Source organism: Phyllostomus hastatus, unplaced genomic scaffold (assembly GCF_019186645.2).
Source record: "Phyllostomus hastatus isolate PE091 unplaced genomic scaffold, TTU_PhHast_1.1 phas_scaffold_755, whole genome shotgun sequence".
NCBI lineage: Eukaryota > Metazoa > Chordata > Mammalia > Chiroptera > Phyllostomidae > Phyllostomus > Phyllostomus hastatus.
Window position 1 is genome coordinate 5,354,280 of NW_025334039.1, and position 18,941 is coordinate 5,373,220.

Genomic DNA, 18,941 nt, shown 5'->3' on the forward strand with positions numbered 1-18,941 from the left:
GGAGGTGGGTTACTTAGCTCTGGGTCTAGGTCTCCTTCAGCTGGGCTAGTGCCATAACTGTGTGGCCTTGAACAAGCCATCTGATCTCTTGAGCTTTCGTTTCTTCCTTTGTAGAATGAGGCCACTAAATAAGGTGTAAACCTTTTTGTGGGTGTGTGAATCAGATCCTCACGTGCCCCATCCCATCTTCACACCCCAGCACTTGGTCCGTCCCTCCATCACCCCTGGGAACACAGGGACTTTAATTTGACATTTCCTTCTTTGCCCTGTGTGGGCCTCGACCACCCCTACGCCCTTTGGCTGAAGTCAGTACCAGCCCTGCTTGCGGTCATTCGCCAAGCATTTATTAAGCACCTAGCAGTGGGTTTGAAGGCTGTGGATTTACAGGTGGAGGGGGTCTGAGAGGGCGGGGCCCACAGAGTCCAAGCCCCTGCCTGCCTGTGTGAGCAAGGGACCTGTGTTGCCAGGAGGGGGAGACTGGTAAACAGATAAAGGACAGTCCATCTTGGGGAGATACACAAAGGGCCCCAGGGGCTCTGACACCAGAGCAAACAACTGCTCAGGGATACAGGAAGTGCTTGCGGAGGACAGGGGACGGGGTCTGTTGGGATAGAAGAAATACAAAAGAGGTCAGAAGAAATACAAAAGCATGTAGTCGTTGGTTTGTTTGTTTCAGTTTACAAGAAGGCAGGAGAATTTTGTTTTCTCACTTCCTCATTATTTCCTTCTCGCCGCCCCATGTCTTGCTGTAACCCAGGAGATGTGTCCAGGTGCCTTCCTTCGAAGGGGCTCCTGGAGGGAAGCTGCTCAGGGAAGAGAGGGTTTTCACTCTGTTTTACTCTTTCTCTCCCAGCCTTTCTATTTTCATTTTAATTTTTAAAAAGTATTTTTTACAAGCTTTAGTTTTTAGATCAGTTTTAGATTTACAGAAAAATGATATGTTTCTATAAACGCTGTTAACTTCTTACATGACTGTGGGTTGTTGTTTTTTCTTTTTGAGATTTTTGGAAGTGTAGTATTTCTGTACTCTGTATCGAATTTAGCTCAAAGAAAACATTCTTTGTATTTTTAGGAAAAGAAATATTGGCTTATAACCTCTCGCAAAAATTTCCTGTAGAGCTATGGTCCTCAACCAGAGCTGGGGAGTGGGTGTGTATTTTGCTCCCTCGGGGGACCCTTGACAGCGTGTAGAGACCTTGCCAGGGGTGCTGCTAAACATCCCAGCGTGCACAGCACAGCCACCCACGGCAAAGATTAGCAGCCCCACACGTCAGTTGTGCCAAGACTGAGAAATCTTGTCCTAAAACGATGAATTCCAGGAAATCATTGTGCAATGATAATGTAAAGGGATGGCTGTGTTTGCATGTGGTCTGTTATTTCCTGTTATGCTGCATGCTGTGGGCATCTTTGAGCTGAATCCCTGGCTACCCCTGTGTTCTGATCAGTGATTAGCCAGCCCGTTATGCCCAGAGTGGAGGCATTCCTGCTGCCCCTGCCCTACACTTGGAGAGCTGGGTGGGCTTCCCCCTTTAAAGTTGTCTCAGAGCCAGAGATGAAGAGTGACTATTTTCCAAAGTAAAAGAACTTCAGAAGAATGCCTAAACTTCTAAACTTTTTGTAACAACTTCAAAACAACTTTTACATTTTTGCAAATTTCTGTGGTGGATGGATTAATGGAAGACTGCTAGCTTCTCGGGTCTGATTCTGCGTCATTCTGTTGCAGAATCAGAAATTTTATTTCGAATGTAGTTGCAGATAGTTTGGTTTTTGGAACTCTGGGAAGCGTGATGGATTTCTGTGGAGCAGAATTACAGATATTACTTACAGAGTAATAAGAGATATAATTTTAACTTTTGGTGGGAGTAGTATAAATGTCAGGTACTATTAATTATTCACATGAGTAATTTTATTTGTCATGGATTCATTTCCCCTGGAGATGATGTAAAATATCTACACTAGTGAAGAAAAGGGAAGCTTCTTTGTAGAGAAGCTCAATAAAAATAGTTTGTCAATTGCCGCCTCCCTGGGGGCGGAGCTGGGGGAGTGGTACGCCCCGCTCTGTGTTAAGTGCCTTGTATCTCCTCCCTATCTCCTCTGGCAGAGTCCCTCTCTTGGTCTCTTTCCCTGCCTCTGATGTTGCTCACTCTATTTTGTGCTTTACTCTTATTTATAAGCCCTGCACAGTGCCCCATATAGTGTTTGGCACATAGTAGGTGTGCAGTAAGTGCTTATTGAAAAAATTCCTGAGAGTTGAGTAAGTGGGGAAACCAATTGACCAAAACACTACATAGTGTACGATTTCATTGATATAGAATCCCAGAACATGCAAACAAATCTGATCAAGTGGACAGCAGTTGCCCGGGGATGGGCAGGGGTGCAGGAGAGAGGGAGGGACCGAGTTCAGAGGGGCGCAAGGAAATGTTTGGGGATCCTAGATATGCTCATTATCTTTTTGGGGATGATGGCTCCACCAGCGTGTACATATGTCAAACTGTATCACACTTTATTACACTATGTGTGATTCATTATATATCATTGGTACCTCCATAAACCAATAAAGGGGAAACAGACACAGAAATAAGGGATAGGCTCTGGTTTAGCCTGGGTTAAGGCAGTTCCCAGGAGGTGGGACCATCAGGAATGGCCCAGCATGAGCCATGAGGTCTACTCTGGACCAACAACTAGGGATGGAGGGATGGGGCAGGGTCCCAGGAGAGCCCAGAATTTGTGTTTTTAGAGGTGGGGAAGGGTTATTTCTTACCTAAGGGTTGGGGTGTGCTGGGCAGATTGCCCCGGAGATGTTCACCATCATAGTGAAAAGGACACCTTGGACATCCTGATACCTGTCACTGGACCATTGCAGAGGTAAAAGTGATTTGCAACTGAATGGTTATTGGAGACACTGGAGAAAACTGTCTGGCAAAGAACAGTTGCATTTAAATCTCTAATGCCTGACAGTAGCACACTCCTGTGAATTGTCTGTATCTCAAGTCATTGTTTCTGCTGGTTTTGATTTCCCTTTCTGTATATAACTAATTATTAGCAGAAAGGATGTTGAATGGACACAATCACACCAAATGACATTGGTTGGCAGGAAACATAACATTCTAAATGTACATGTGAAATTTGCATTATAGTCACACTATTCTCTAACATATCAATCGCATCGGAGTGAATTCACATTTTTCAGGCAAGTGTCGGTAGCACCACTGTCTGGCCTTTGCCCAGGCCTTCCTTGACAGAAGGAAGTTGTAACGTGTGAAGCTTGCTAAGAGAAAATACCCTCAAGTGGGCTTGTCGTCTTCTTGGCAGTGACAGATGAGAAGTTTAAGGGTTTAGAATTTGGAAGTAGGACCTTGAGTTCACTTGCCATAGAGACACACAGGGAAATGTATATATTGCTTCCCCTTGGGGACTAAAGTTCCCATGCTTTTTTCATATATTTTCCATCTATATAAATTGAAGAGAAATTTTGAAACCTTGTTTTCAATCTGCATGTGGACTTTTAAAAGAGAATTTGAAACCATCTTTAGTAAACAGGCACTAATTCACAAACTATTTTGAATATTTATGAGTATACATAAAATGTGGATATGATGAAGTACAATCAGACATTGAGATTGGTCAAATGAGGGAAAAGCAAATAGTTTCAATCTGCTGTAACTTTTGCTGATATGGGAACATAGAGAAATCTTACAAAGACATGTGACCTTGAGCTGTTAATCTTGTCTCATCTTTATTTTCGTCCTCTGTGAAGTGGGGGTATTAAGTGACGCCCACGTGCGTTGCTCCGTATGGTCCCTGACACACAGCAACTACACGGGGCTATTGGCCACTCAACCACGGGTTGTGCACCCAGCCCTGGGGAGATTCACGGAAGCTCGGTGGTGCTTTATGGGGACAAAGGGAGGCTTTCCTGTTCCTTGTACTCCAGGAAAAACATTGCTTCTTTCTCCCTTTTTCCCCCCTTTCCCTTTCTTTTCTTCTTCGGGTCTGTATATCCTTTTTTCCTGGGAGACCAGTTTGAAGTCTGGGGCACATAGCAAAGGAAAAACCCTAATTTAATTAATCTCTGCTTAGTCAAATTTAATTAATGAAAAAAATGTCACCTTAATGTCTCTGAGATTGTGGTTTGCCTTACTAAAAAATAAAAACTTAAACTTCGAGGATTTTCCTATGCATTTCAGCTTTTCTGTTTGATCGCATTCTGGTAAGCATGTTTTCTTCCCGAGTTCAGATATCTGAAATGTGTGTTTGGGCCTTCAAATAAAGCCTTTCACCCAGGTTTTGCTTTATTAATGTCACTGTAACCAGATCTTTGTATATAAATCTTTATTCACATCTTTGAGTATTTCCTTAGCACAGATTCTTAGAAGGAGAATTACTAGGCCAAAGTGTATGAATATTTTTAAAAGACTCCTGGTAGTTATTTCCAACCTGCTTTCCAAAAAGCTCGGGCTGACTTATTCTCTTTAGCAGCAAGGAGCGAGGCTGTCCACCCCCAACACCAACCTTGTGTTCTATCATTAAACACAGAACACACATAGAAAACCCCACAAGACAGCACATACAAATAACAATAATAGCAACCAATGCACTGCTGTAGTCTGATAGGAGGAAAATGGCGTCTACTTTTATCTCTTAGACAAGCAACACATGCTTATAAGAAAAAAAAAACAATGAAATAAGGACACTGATTCCACTTATAATTCTGCCTCAGGGGAGAGCAACTGCTAATTGTTTTAATTTGCTTTTTAATCATTAGAATGTTTGAACAGTTATGCTTATGAGTCATTTAATTTCCTGTCTTGTACGATACATATCCTTTATCTTTGCACTTGATGGAGTCTCTCTCTTTCTTGTTAACAGATTGGTATGGAGTTTTTGTTTATTAAGGATATTAGGCCTTTGCTGTTTGTCTTTTAATTTTTTTTGTCTAATAGACCCCTTCAGCCCAAATTGTTTCTGATATTTTTAGATGTATAGATGTTTCACATTTTATGTTGTCAATCTGTCAATATTTTTCTCTGATGATTTATTCTATTGCTTTTACATTTGGAAAGTTATGTTGTATTCAGAGATAAACTAAATAGTAATCTATATATTTTTAACCTTTCAGATATTAAAAAAAATTAACTCTTTCATTCACATGGTATTTATTTTGCAATACAGTGTGAAGAAAAATCTTATTTAACATTCTTTCCTTATAGCTAAGTGTTTATTTTGTTAGACTAAGAGATAGAATATTCTAGGTGAGCTTAATCCAAGTCAGAGCTGAACTACGGTATATTCTGGAGAGCACAGAGGAAGAGATTACTCATCTTGTTGAAAAAGGGGCATAAGAAGGAGAATTTAAGATTAGAAAGATGGATTAAAGTGTAAATGGGGAATGCCTTTGATACCAGATTAAAAACTTAAAATATATAGACTGTAAGAATTTTGAGTGGCTGAATATCCTTGAAATGAACTTTTACTTGGGACTTTTTCAGTTGAACGCAATAGAAAGCTCAACTCAAACCAAATTTAAACAAAAAAATACAAAATAGAAGAAATTATATGGGCTTGTGTAAATAAAAAATCCAAAGGTAGTACTAGCTTGAAGCATGGCTTGATCCAAGTTCAGATGATGTCATTGGGTTGGCTTCTTTCCTTTGACCTTGCTCTCTTCCTTTGGGCCTCTTTTTCAGGTTCCTAGTAGTGGCCCCTCACATCTCCAGATTTACATCCTTTAAGGTCCAAGTTTGGAAGAACAGTGTCTGTTCCTTGCAATTCCCCTACAAATCCAGAACCTTTCCTGATTGGACTCATCGGTGCACTTTGGCTGCAGGGAAAGTGTGATGATGATTGGCTAGAGGGTCCTCTGCCTTCCCCAATCAGTGTTGGTGAGGGAAATCAGGGGCTCTGTTTGGCCAGGCCTGGTCACATGCTCTCCTGGAGACCCGGAAGTCTGAATGTTGGTGGGGGATAGTTTCCAGAAGAAATTCAGCAAACATTAGAGGAGTAGAAGGTATATCATTCAGCTAGGCTAGGTTTTGCTGAGAAGCGACACCAAAATCTCAGTGGGTTACTGCAGACCGCTGTAACCAAAGTTTATTTCTCACTCAGGCAAAGTCTAGGGGTCTCAGGCAGCACTCCAGGGCAGTCGCCCTCTGGTGGTGGCTTAGGCTTCCGGGCTTCTTCCATCTTCTGTCTCCATAGCGTGATCGGCCCAGTGGGGGAAGGGAGTGTGCTGTGGTCTGGAAGTGACACTTGTCATTTCTGCCCCCAGTCTTTTGGCCAGAGCTGGCCAGAGCCGGCGTGAGGAGTGGAGGGAGGATTGCAATCCTCTGCATGTGCTTGGATGAGTGACCGACATTAGTGGGAGATGACGCAGCCACGCGGGGGCGAGCGCAGACAAGCAGTGCCTGCAACCACTGCCCGCAACCACTGCCCGCAACCACTGCCCGCAACCATTGCCCGCAACCATTGCCTGCAACCATGGCTTATCAAAGGCGGCCTGTAAGGCCTCCCCTTGTCAGATCCATCCCTTTCACCCCGCCTGTCTCATGCCAGGGATGATGCTGAGAGCCAGTAATGTATCCGGTAAACTTTCAGAGCCTTCCAGTGCTGTGTCCCCAAAGGCTGAGGAGGAGTCATGTAATGCCATATTTCTGAAGACAGGAAGAATATTGCTGACACAACTCAGGCCGTGGATTTGTACTCGACCCTGTCCCACGCACTGCTCTGTCAGGCACGAGGCCTTTATTGAGAGAGAGTCACTTAGCATTTCTGGACATTGAAGGACACGAAGTACTCGGCGAAAGTTGTATTTTCCAGACTTAGATCTTGACACAGTTTAAAATGTTTCCTTGACGAGGTGGGAAGCATCTGAGTTTTGTACCTAAGTTATGACTTCATTCATCTTCTCTGTCAGTAGTAAAGATAAACTTTAGTCAAGGAAGGAATTCTTTTGTGGTGCTCTTAAAAAATCAAATCAGAGAATGGTACAGGGGCTATGGAACAGTGTGGTGGTTCCTCAAAAAATGAAAAAGAAAATTACTGTATGATCCAGCAACTCTGCTTCTGGGTATACACTCTAAAGAAGTGAAAGCAGCGTCTCCAAGAGACACCCGCATCCCCACGTGCACAGCAGTGTTATTCAGGGTAACCAGTGTCCCTGGTGGATGTCGTCCCAGACAAAATGTGGCCGCCACCTACAATGGAGTATTGTCAGCCTTCAGAGGGAAAGAAGTTCTGACACATGCTATGATATGGATTAGCCGTGAAAAAGTTATGCCAAATAAAATAAGCCAGAAACAAAAAGATACGATATGATTCCCCTTTATGAGGTACCTGGAACAGTCAAGTTCACAGACGGAAAGTAGAGTGGTGGTTACCAGGGGCTGGGGGTGAGGGGTGTGGGAGTTACAGCTCAGTGGGTACGGAGTTTCAGTTCTGCGGGATGAAGAGAGCTCTGGAGAGACAGATGTGCTGATGGTCACACAGGGATATGAATGAACTTAATATCTGAACCACATACTTAAGAATGGTTAAGATGATAAATTTTATTTCACATATATTTTACCACAATGAAAATGAAAAAACTCCACCCCCCCAAAAAAAAAACTTACATGTTTTGCTGTAGGTTGCTTCCCACATTTCCCGGTGCTCCGTGGGATTAGCTGAGAGACCAGAAGCTGCCAGACGTGCCAGTGGGTGTCCTGTCGGCCACACCGACCCCTGAAAGGCACTCGGCTTCCAGCTCAGGGTGGCTGCGTTGAGACCAGGCTCTGGCCAGAACGTTGGCCAGAGCAACAGCGCTGTCTCTCTCTTTCTTTGGACCATTTATTCGCTGTCAACATCCATTAGATGCGAAAGGAATTCACTTTCTAAACTCATACCCACTCTTTTTCCGCTTTGGGAAAGTACCTAACTGACGAGTTAAGGGCCCTTCCGTTTATATTGTAAAGTCTACAGTTTAGTCTACTCACTCTCTTTGGGAGTGGTTGCCATTCCTTTCTTTTGCCTTGTAAGTGTTTGTTTTATTCTTAGCACTTTTTTGAAGTGGTTGCAGGGCATGCTGCGATCCCTGTTAAGCTGCTGATATTCTTCAGTTTATTTCGAGTGATGACAGACGTCCAAGAGTTCCGGTGACCGTGTTCATGTGATTGACACACCTTGGGCTCTCCGTCCGGTGGGGGCGCATTCCTGGGCAGCTCTCGGGGACGCGCTGGCCAGCTATTAGCGATTTTCCATCGTGGGAGTGTTTCTTTGAGAGCTTCGCATATTCTTCTTAGGTAGTAGAAAAGGGGAGAGACTTTACTGCCAATGCCATTTCTAAATATAAACTACTTATTTCAACAGGCTATTAGAACTTCCCTTGGAAAGTTTATTTGTGGAAGAGCTTTTAGGCACTCTGTAAGTGATCCCGCTTCACGTACTTCAGTGTGTGGTTCTACCCAGAAAACAGCATCTGCCGTGACGGCCCCTTGATTTCGTAAGGCCAGAGGTCTTGGACGTTAGATGCCCAAGATCTCGGGACTACTGGCCTCTCCCTTCCTCAGGACTAGTTCTTGTCAACTGTCTGCCTTCAGATTTCTTAAAATGTTGCTGTTTCCTTCCTCAGTTTAGTTTTATTTGGAAAAGAAAAAGAAGCCAAGGCTATTGTCTAATTAGTGTTTTTGTCAAAATCAGTGAAGAAATGGAATTAGTGAATCTTGACCATTTGGGTTTTCAGTAGAGTCGGCTGTATCTAGGCTGTCAATTCATTCGCCCATTTGTTCACTCATGCCTGCCCCTGCCTTCACTGGCCTGGAAATCCTGTGTGGGGATGTCCAGGCTGGGTTTGAGCTTAGGATAATGAGGCAGCCTCACTGGACACCATGGGTAGGTTCAGGGGTCAATCTCCCTGAAATTTTCTGCAAAATCTTTGTTTTCCTGGGGAAAGGATCCTAGAGCTTCTGTTAGTTTTGTTTTCTTTTTTAAAAAAATTATTTTTTTATCCCCATTTGAGGACATTTTTTCATTGATTTCAGAGACAGAGGAGGGGAGAGAGAAAAACATGGATTCAAGAGAGCAGCATCGATTGGTTGCAGACTGGGGGTCATACACACCCGCGATCTTTCATTTAGGGGACGATGCCCCAACCACTGAACCACACCAGCCAGGGCGTGTTAGGTTTTCAAAGGGTTTCATGCCCCGAAACTGTAAGGGGCCTCTGAAATGCTCAGAATTGCACCTGGGACCGGCCCCCAATTGGAGCTGTCACCTTGCCAGATTGGTACCTTTTGGGTATTTCAGGTGGCCCTTAGAACACAAGTGGATAACATGGACCATTCCTAGTCAGAAAGAAGTGAGCTGGAGGGAAAGGGGAAGTGCCGTAGACTCTAAAGCACTGAAGTTTGAAGGACTGAATCCATTTTATTTTTGAAAAAAAAAAAAAAAATACACCCTTCTCCAATGCTTGTTGATTCCCATAATCCTGGGGAAGGGAGTCAAGAGCATAGATTCCAGAGCTGGACTTCCCGGGTTCAAAGCCCAGCTCTGCCGTTTCGTTGGCGTGTGTCCTCCACCAGATTATATAATTTCTGTGTGACTCTAGTGTCCTCATATATAAATGGGATAGAGTACTTGCCTCGTAAGGATGACATGAGGTAACGTAAGTGCTTACAATGGCACGTAGTGTGTGGTAAGTGCCTAATCAGTATCAGCTACTATAATGGAGCCAGGAGGTTGGCTTTGGTAGCATAAAGATTAGAGGAACACAGAGGGTTCCATTCAGTGGTCCCATGTGGGCAGTTCAGTGTCTGGGTGCTTGTGTGGTGGTTTTGTGCCTGTCTCCAGAGAGACACCTGCCTTCAGCATTTGCCTGCTTACGAGCTGTTTCAAGTAAATTCTGGTGCGCGGACCTCACAGAAGGTGAAAGAATGTCATCACATACCCTTTTAGCAAAATAGGATGGTTGGTGTTCCTGTCACAAAATGTTACATGATGAGGCTCCTCCTGTTCGCTGCCTCCCTGCGAAACTGTGTGCATAGTGCCAGCTCAGCTGCGTCGGCTTAGAACAGTCTTGGCAAGAAGCACATGACATACTCATCTTCGTTTTTCTGGGTGATGACATGATAGTTGTGATACTTAAATTCAATGTCTGCTTATTTCCTGAAATCTCTAACTGACCTGTATTATTTTATAAACAGAACAAATCTTTCTATGATGTTGAAGCTAATATTCTTTCTCAATAACAGTTTTATGAAGGTGTTATTTACATACCCTACAAATCACCAGCTTAACACCTCCCACTCAGGTTGTCTCGTATATTCACAACAACTCTTCAGCCGTCCCCGTGATCAATTTTAGAACATTTCCATCACCCCAAAGAGAAGTTCTGTACCCATCCCAGTCAGTCTCCTTCCCCTGACTCCACGGTCCCAGGCAGCCACTGCCGTTCTTTCTGCCTGTAGGGACTTGCCCGTTCTAGACCTCTCACGTGAGTGGGATCACATGCGTGAGGTGCCTGGTGACTGGCTTCTCTCACTCAGCATCCTGTGTTCCAGGTAAAGCAGATGGCTCTCGTACTTTCATTTGCTCATTGTGTTGGAAGTCGTACTAACCCTTATTTATCACATGGTATAATGTGTTTGGTTCCTTTACTTGTAGAATTGGTTCCTTCAATTATGAGCAACCTGCTGAATCCGGATGCCATTTTCTCCAACAACGAGATGAGCCTGTCGGACATCGAGATCTATGGCTTTGATTATGACTACACCTTGGTGTTCTATTCAAAGCACCTCCACACGTTGATATTCAACGCTGCGCGGGACCTTCTGATCAACGAGCACCGGGTGAGAGCACAGGGGCGTCCCCTCCTCCTCTCCCGTCCCGTGGGCACGTGAAGAGCAGCCGTGAGCTGACCCGGCCTCCTGCCTGGCACATAGATGTCATTTAGAAAATTGTGGCTGAATGAATGAGGAGATTTTGTTCTATTCCAGATGACTCTACCAGGAAGATAGTTATTTTTTTAATTAACCATTTTATTGAGGTGTGATGACATGGAAAAAGCTGTATATAATTAACATATACACTTCCTCGAGTCTGGGGGTAAGTACACACCTGTGAAACCATCGTCACCCACACCAAGGCCACAGACTCTCCATCACCTCCCAAAGTTGCCTCCCGCCCCCTTATTGTTGTTATTGTTACTTGTGTGTCTGTGTGTGGTAGGAACACCTCACATACGATCTACCCTCTTAGCGATTTTTCAGTATAGAGCACAATATTTGCTCTAGGTACCATGCTGTATAATAGATTTTTGGGACTTGCTTACATAACTGAAACTTGTACCCAGAAGATAGTTTTTTTTGTTTTTTTTTTTTAATCTTTAGGTATCTGTCAGTGGAGATTCACCTGCAAAAATGAGTCTGTGCTCTCCTTTCTCACAGAGCAGCAACGTAGCTTCTCCCCATGTCTGAGGAGGTGGCAGCCTGTTGAGTTCTGGTTAAAAGGAATTCTTCAAATGTCAGGCATTGTGTCTGTAATAACCAGTGTTGTGGCTGCACCAGCCCCTTATGGTTCTTATTATAGTTGGAAGATACCCTTTAGCAATAACCATCAGGAACTTCAGAAAGATGCAGCTTTATTATTTATAAGACCTAGAAATTACACACCACACAGCTGGGGCTGCACAGCAAGGTGGACGTCAAGAGAGCATGTGTTCAGGGGCCTGGGGCTCTGCTTTTATTGGGGTTGAGGGTGGGGGGCCTACGGTGTCCTCGGCTCACTCTTTATTGGTGATGTAAAACATAAGAACCGGATTTTAAAGCGTGGGAAGAGAAAACAAACAAGCAGCCCAAATGGTCATTTACTGGTCATTTAATGGTCATTTACTGGTATCAACCATGACCTCTGAAACAAAGAGCCATGGTAGGCGGGGGAGGGGGCCCGGCCCTTGGCCTGGTCCTGCAGCTTGCGTGTGTTTATTCCAGATCTGAAGGGGATGCCTCTTTGAAATGGACACCTTGGAAATCAAACTTCAAGTCAGGCACTTGCATTACAAAAAAGCAAAATCAATGTCAGGGCTTATACTACACGATGTTTTACCCTCATCACTGATTGGAATCATGTTCTTTTGCAAAAAAATATTTGAATGTCTTCTGGCGCATAGTGTTGTTGAGGTCCCAGAATAAGGAAGGAGAAAAGAAACGCTCAGAGCCTAACATGCTTCCCTCTAGGCTGCTGTGAGTACAGTTTTCGGGAGTCAGGACAGGAGGCATCCTCAGAGCCCGTGGGGACTCGTGCCCTTGGGGGACCCCCGCAGCAGCCCGAGAGGTGCCGCTGGAGTCTCCGTCTGAGGCCCCAGTGCCTTACTCCGGGAGGCCGTTCTGATTCGGGGGAGAGTCATCCATGGGTAGAACCATTCTGCCTTCACAGAGATTGCCCCACCCATCTCTTCTCCTCCTTCATCCCTCTGCACGGTCCTGAAACCCTTACTAAGCGCCTCTTCTCTGCCAAGCCCTGGAACAGAAGCCGGGAGGATGAAGACAGGAAGGACCCAGGTTCCACCCTCGGAGACCGGGCAGTCCAGTTGGGGGGTCAGTCCTCCAGGCAGATGAGTTACTAAGCCACCTGGTGGGGCCTCTGCAGACACCTGACTGGAGTGGGGATGTGTGGGGGATGCTTGGGATGACTCTCTCTGCCTGAGGAAACTGGGAAAACATCAAGGAAGGTGGTATTTCAGCGGAGTCTGGAAGGAGTTTGTCAGCAAAGGTGGGCTGGGGGTGGGCGGAGTGGGTGGGTGTGAGTAGCCTAGAAACAGAAAACTTGACGGTTTAAGTAATAGGTTGGGTGTGGTGTGGACCAGCCGCTGTGCTCTCTGAGACTTCTCCCTTCCGAGGATGATCATTCTTCATCGTTCTTTCAGCCCTTCTCATTTGACCTCTTTTTACTATCTTGAAAAAAATTTTTTTTTAAATTTAGTGATTTGAGAGAAAACAGAGAAACATTTATTTGTTGTTCCACTTATTTATGCATTCATTGGTTGCTTCCTGTATGTGCCTTGACCAGAAATAGAACCCACAACCTTGGTGTATCATGATGATGCTCTACCCAAGTGAGCTACCCGACCAGGGCTCTTTTTATCATCTTGGTCACCCTCCTTTGTGTGTGCCCTGGTCTGCACCTCTCAGATGTAAGGGCTTGAACTGGAGATGTCACTGCAGGTGGGGTCTGACTAGTGTGGAATAGAGGGAGACCATCACCTCCCTGGTTCTGAATACCATACCTTTATTAATGCTGCCAAAGTTCCCACTGGTTTTGGATCCTCACCAGTTGATGCAGTGTATTCCCTTCAGCTTTTGGTTATCAGTGGATTTAATAAGCAACTCATTTGGTCCTCATCCAAAATGCAGAAATGGTATTTGCCAAAAATAACTTGACCTCTGCCTCTAAGCCATTGGCTATCTTAGTTATGGCCGCCCTACCAGGTGGCAGCCCATCTAGCCATCAGCCACTGAGCAACATCTCTCCCTTTGTTCAAGAGATTCTCTTCTGTCTAACCCAGGGTCCTTTCCCTTGACTCTGAGGGTGGACGCAGAATAAGAGCTAGGTGGTCCTGCCCTCTTCTTCCATCTGTGAACCTGCACCACCTCTCCAGCACCCCACCGGGAGATCAAGCTGAAGGGGTGTGGGCATGGGTGCTGGCATTCAAGTCCCAGGTCATATGCTGCAACTCTGACATCACCTGTAAAACTAAGGTCGTTACTTAGTAACGACAGCACCACCTGTTGCTTGCCTGCTAGGTACCAAACACACAGGTTCTAGAACCTGATTTGCTGGGGTTCAGATCCTGGCTTTACCATTTCCAGTTTGCATGACAACCCTGCAAATAGATGTCTCTGTTTTACTGGTGAGGACACTGAGGCTTACAGAGTTAAGGCAGTAATTCAAGGCCACAAGATCAGGGGGAGGCAGAACCAGGATTTGTGCTTCAGCCTGCTCATTTCCAAGTGCACATGCTCTCTCCTTTACTCCGTGTTGTCCCCTGTGGGGTGCATAACACCTGTCATTTCCACCCTTTGGGTTTATTGTTCATGCGAAAATAAAATGTCCATGAAGATTTAAACATTTAGGAAGATAAAAATACAGGATTTGGGGGAAAGGAGGTTACAATGATTATGATGAGAAAAGCTTCTAGATTTAAGATCACTGAAATTTCATTCCCATTATGTATGTTCGCTGCTTGGATAAGAGAAGTGTGTCATAACACTAATTATATCGGGCGTATTAATAGAGTCAATTATGCTTATGCGCATTTTTCTCTTTATTTGGGTCTGAAAATAATTCTTCTAAGATGCCGTTGAATGTACTGGCTTTGGCGCTGGTTCCCCTGCCAAAGACTGTGTGTGCTTGTGGAGTTGGAAAGACATCTGCTTCGAGATGCAGTAATAGAACAGCAAGTGGGCAATTTAGCATCTTCCCAAAGAGCAAATGTAAACTTCCAGCTTCTTCTTAATTACCCTGTTCCTTCCTCTCTCTCTTTTCTCTTTCTTCCCTCCCTTCCTTCCTCCTCTCTCTTCTTTCTTTCTTTTTCTTTCTTCTTTCTTTTACAAGAACATGTTTTCACAACAATAGAAATAAAAAATACTGGATAAGTACTGTATCTGCGCCTTCATTTCAGATGCCCACCGTGGGATAGAAAGGGAGTCTGAGAAGAGTTCCCGAGTTCGTGTCCTACATCCGCACCCTCCTTGGTGTCCCGATCATTGGTGACACCGACGCCCCCCTGGTGTTCCGTCTAAAGCCTAGCATTAGCCGAGACCCCTGAGGTTTTCCTCCATTCCACATCTGATCGCTCAGCAGATGCTGCGGGTCCTCTCTTCCTTTTTTGGAAACAAATAATCTTTTAATTTTAGTGGAGTCAGAGGTTTACAGAAAAGCTGCCAAGGTAACACAGAGAGTGCCTGTCTGTGTGCCCTACACCTGGTTTCCTCTAATGTCAACATGTGAACTTTTTTTTCTTTTTCTTTTAAAGTAATTATGGAGTCACAGAAAGTTGCGTAGAGAGCACAGAGTGGTCTTCTATCCCTTCCAGCTCGTCTTCCCCACTGGTTACACCTCAAATAACTAAAGTGTAATAGTTAAAAAATGAGAAAATTGACATTGGTATACTGGGTCTGTGTAGTTCTGTGTCTTCTTACCACATGCGTAGGTTCATGTAATCAGGAGTAGAATGAATGAATTCCTTTCAATGCCAAGGTTACTCTTACCCGTAAGGTTTCTGAGGTGGCAGCTGGCAAGCGGTAATGTGGACTCGGTCCACATTACCACGGTACATTTATCACAACCAACAACACGGCAGTAACGAATTATTATTAACTGACATCTGGACTTGATTCAGGCATCCTTAGTTTTTACGTAATGTCCTGTTCCTGCTCCCCTCGGCTGTGACAGTTTCTCAGCCTTTCCTTGTTCTTGAGAACCCTGACAGGTTGGATGGGCACTCGTTGGGATGCCCTTGTCTTGGGATTTGTCTCGTGTTTTTCTTACAGTCAGACGGGGGCTATGGGTTTGGGGGAGGAGGACCATAGAGGTGAAGTGCTATTGTCGTCACCTCTTATCCGGGGGACATACCATCCATGGGACTTAGCTATGACGTTGACCTTGACCAGGTCGTGCCTGTCGTCACATCTCACTGCCAGGTTTCCCTTTCCGCTTCCTGTGCTGTTCCCTTGGGGAGGATTCACCCCGTGCAGACGCGAGCTCTCTCTCACTCACGCAGAGGATATTCATTCAGTGTGCATCCGACTGCACCTGCTTCTCACCGCCCCCACTGCTGCCACCTCACCTCCCGCCCGGCGGTGCAGTGGCCTCCTGACTTGTTCCCCTGCTTCTCTGTTCTTGCTCCTTAGTCTGAGCTCCATTTGGCAGCGAGAATGAACCTTTAAATATCAATCGTGTCACTCTTGGGCTCCACACCCGCCCCCACCCAGCCTTCCCATCACACTTGTGATGACCTAGGAGGCCCCCAGGGCTCCCAGGCCCCCGCTTCCCCACCGGCCTCTCCTCCCACCTGCCCTCTCTCTGCTGCAGCCACACCAGGCTGCTTGCTGCTCCTCCAGCTCCCAGATGCGAGCCTGCCTTTTGGGCCTTTGCCATTTCCTCTGCTTCGGGACAACTGTCCGGGCTGCCCGAGTCCTTGCTTCTCTTAGTTTTTTCAGCTCTCTGAACCCTTGGACTGCATTTTCTTTGTCGAACTTGTCACTCTCAGGCACGATATTGTGTTTTTTCTACTTGTTTATGGTCCGTCTTCCCACGGTAGAGTGGAAACTTCTTAGGGTCAGGGACTGTGTCAATGGTGTTCATGGCCATATTCCCACGCCCTGGCACAAAGTATGTGCTCAGCAAATACTTGACATCTTGGTGAATTCCACAGTTGAGTGAGGGTATCGTGCCTGGCGTGAAACTCTCATTCTAGTGTAGTTCATTTGCCCTTGCTGACTGTTTTGTGTGGAATTTGGAGAGCTTTGCCTTTCTGCCCTTCTGCCCTGCCTCAAATTAGACTCATAATTTAGGCCCCTTTAAATAGCAAACTGAGACCTCTGAAAAATGGATATACTTATTGGCATCTGGACCTCAGGAACTCACGGGCAGTGTTGTAGCGTCCAGGTCATGAGCCGTGACCAGAGCTCTGTCGTTAGCCGAGAACGGGTGCATGGCCAAGCTGCAGATCGGTGGGGATGGCACGTATGGGGGCTCCAGGTTCTCCGCAGTGTTTTAGTGCTAACTTTCCTTGAATTTGTCAGGGACATTTGTGCAGCATGTTCCAGGGAACCTTGGTCTTTCCTTGTCCACACACACCAGCCTGCCCACATTGTACCCACAGCTGGAACAGATCCGGATATTGAAGGACACCGGTCTGGGCCAAATTAAGAAGTTTTTTTAAATAAAAATCCCGAGCAAAACGTTTTTATCTATGATATTTCTTCCTGCTTTTAGGGATACTAGTAATCTTCATGACATGTGAGGTGAGTCACGCTTTTCAGGATGGTGGAAAGTTTCTAAACTATGAAGGGTCCTGAACATCTAGCCATAGGCCATTGGAGAGAAGTGTGGTCTCCTGGCCGTTGGGAGTGGCTTTGGCTTCCTTGACCGGGTGTTACTGTGACCGGCTATTCCTTGAGGTGCTGTGCGTGCAAGCCCGTGTGTGTGTGTTGGAAAGGGGCCCATCATGGGGACCTTTGGGACTTGGCTGCATGCATGGGGAATCACAGTGTAGGGTCAGGAGCGGAGCACAGACATCACCCAGTTCCAGCATTTTGTTTTCCATTCGAAGGGAGAGGCCAGGAAGGTTAAGTGACTCACCTAAAGTCTTCTGGGGGAGCAGCAGAGGCTAGTGGAGGGGGCCCGAGAGCCCAGGCCTCCTGATTCCCCATCCAGCAAAGCAGCTCAGTTTTCTCGAGCAGCTGCTGTGTGCTGGGGAGACTGGGCTAATCTCCCACTGGCATCCTTTGGCTTAATCCTCTCTGCTCTCATGTAGGGCCGGGCTCTTGTTATTTTCACCTGGGAAATGAAAATATCGAAGCTCAGAGAGACACGATCTTGCAGTGAGCACATGGTAGGACTAGAATTTGACACGCGGTCCCTTAGCCCTGGGCCTGTATTCTTTATCAGGTGTTGTCCTGTGATGGCTCCTTCAGCTGCTTCTGTCAGTTCTCCAGGTTCTGCTGTGGTCTCTGGTCTGGACCATTTGAAAACCACTGTGTATCAGGAGGAACTCCCCAAGAAGCAGGGAGAATGACACTTATCCGTCACTCCCACGTTAAAAGGAGACTCCAGTGGGTGGTGTCCCATGGCCTCACTTCAGGGGAGTGGCGAAGTGTCAAGCATCCCATGGGACATGTGTTGGGTTCTGGGCACGGGAAGTGTATGAACTGTGCACAGTGTTCTGAATTCTTGGGAACGCCCATGAGTGGAAATATCATGGAGTGATTTCTTGGCACACACGGCAGGTGTCAGATAAATGAGCCTGAACGTGACATTTGAGTCAGTGCTTCGTGCAGCTGGAGCTGAAACCTCGCTGTCTGTGGTTCAGCCTGGTGGGGCTGGGACATTTTCTCACGCCGCTGTGACCTCGGCCGTGAGGAGTGAGCAGCACAGCCCTTGCAAAGAGGTTTCCTGTGCGTATGGATTATTGCCTACGTTTGTGTTTTTTGAGAGGCAACAAGATTTTATTTGAGATTATAGAATTGCAGTGCTAGTAAGCACGGATTCAGGCAGAAACCCAAATGGTATTTCTATTATGTAGTAACGGCAACAGGGTTTTGTGAGAAAGGGAAGGGAAGTAATGGCACAGATAGAAGAAAATCCTGTTGGGGGTAATAAACTGTTCTTCTTCAGCTGTACACAGACAGCACCGATTCTCACGAATGTCTGTATCACGCCATTGGGCTCAGGTCAGCCTTCCGGTTGGCTCTGCCGACAGTTGTTTGGAGGATGATGTTGCATTGGTCCGGTGCAAAGGTTATTTTGCCCAAGTCAAACATTCTAAAGGTTCAAGGAGCAAGGCATGCAGGGCAGCTCCCCTGGGACGGTGGCTCCAACTCTGTTTGCAGAGGCCTCTGTTTACATTGTTTTTCACAAGCTCCGTGTAGCCGAAGAAACTTCTGCGCCAGGCAAGCGTGTTGGTGGTACTCAGTCTGCCGGGGTCCTGCTTCTGGGGAGACGTGTGGACTCCAGAATGACGAGGCTATGGATTATTTAACCTTTTGGGGTTCAGGAAATGTTAATTCAGGTACTCAGTGTAGTAAACCTTCACTCCCCACCACGCAACCCCCACTGAACTCCAAACCTGCCCCTGCACAGCAGTCTGTGTTACCTGGCAAGGGTGTCCAACCTTTCGGCGTCTCTGGGCCACACTGGAAAAAGAGTTGTTTTAGGCCATATGTTAAATACAAAAATACTAATAAAAA

At 45.9% G+C, this 18,941-nt stretch overlaps 1 protein-coding gene across 1 annotated transcript in view; it reads left to right on the top strand.

The window, feature by feature from the left end:
* Positions 1-18,941, top strand: part of NT5DC3 (5'-nucleotidase domain containing 3) — a 45,732-nt gene that overhangs the window by 2,151 nt on the left and 24,640 nt on the right. The window contains exon 2 of the mRNA XM_045826494.1: positions 10,636-10,820. Coding sequence (XP_045682450.1) covers positions 10,636-10,820 — 185 coding nt within the window. The remainder of the gene's footprint in view (positions 1-10,635; positions 10,821-18,941) is intronic.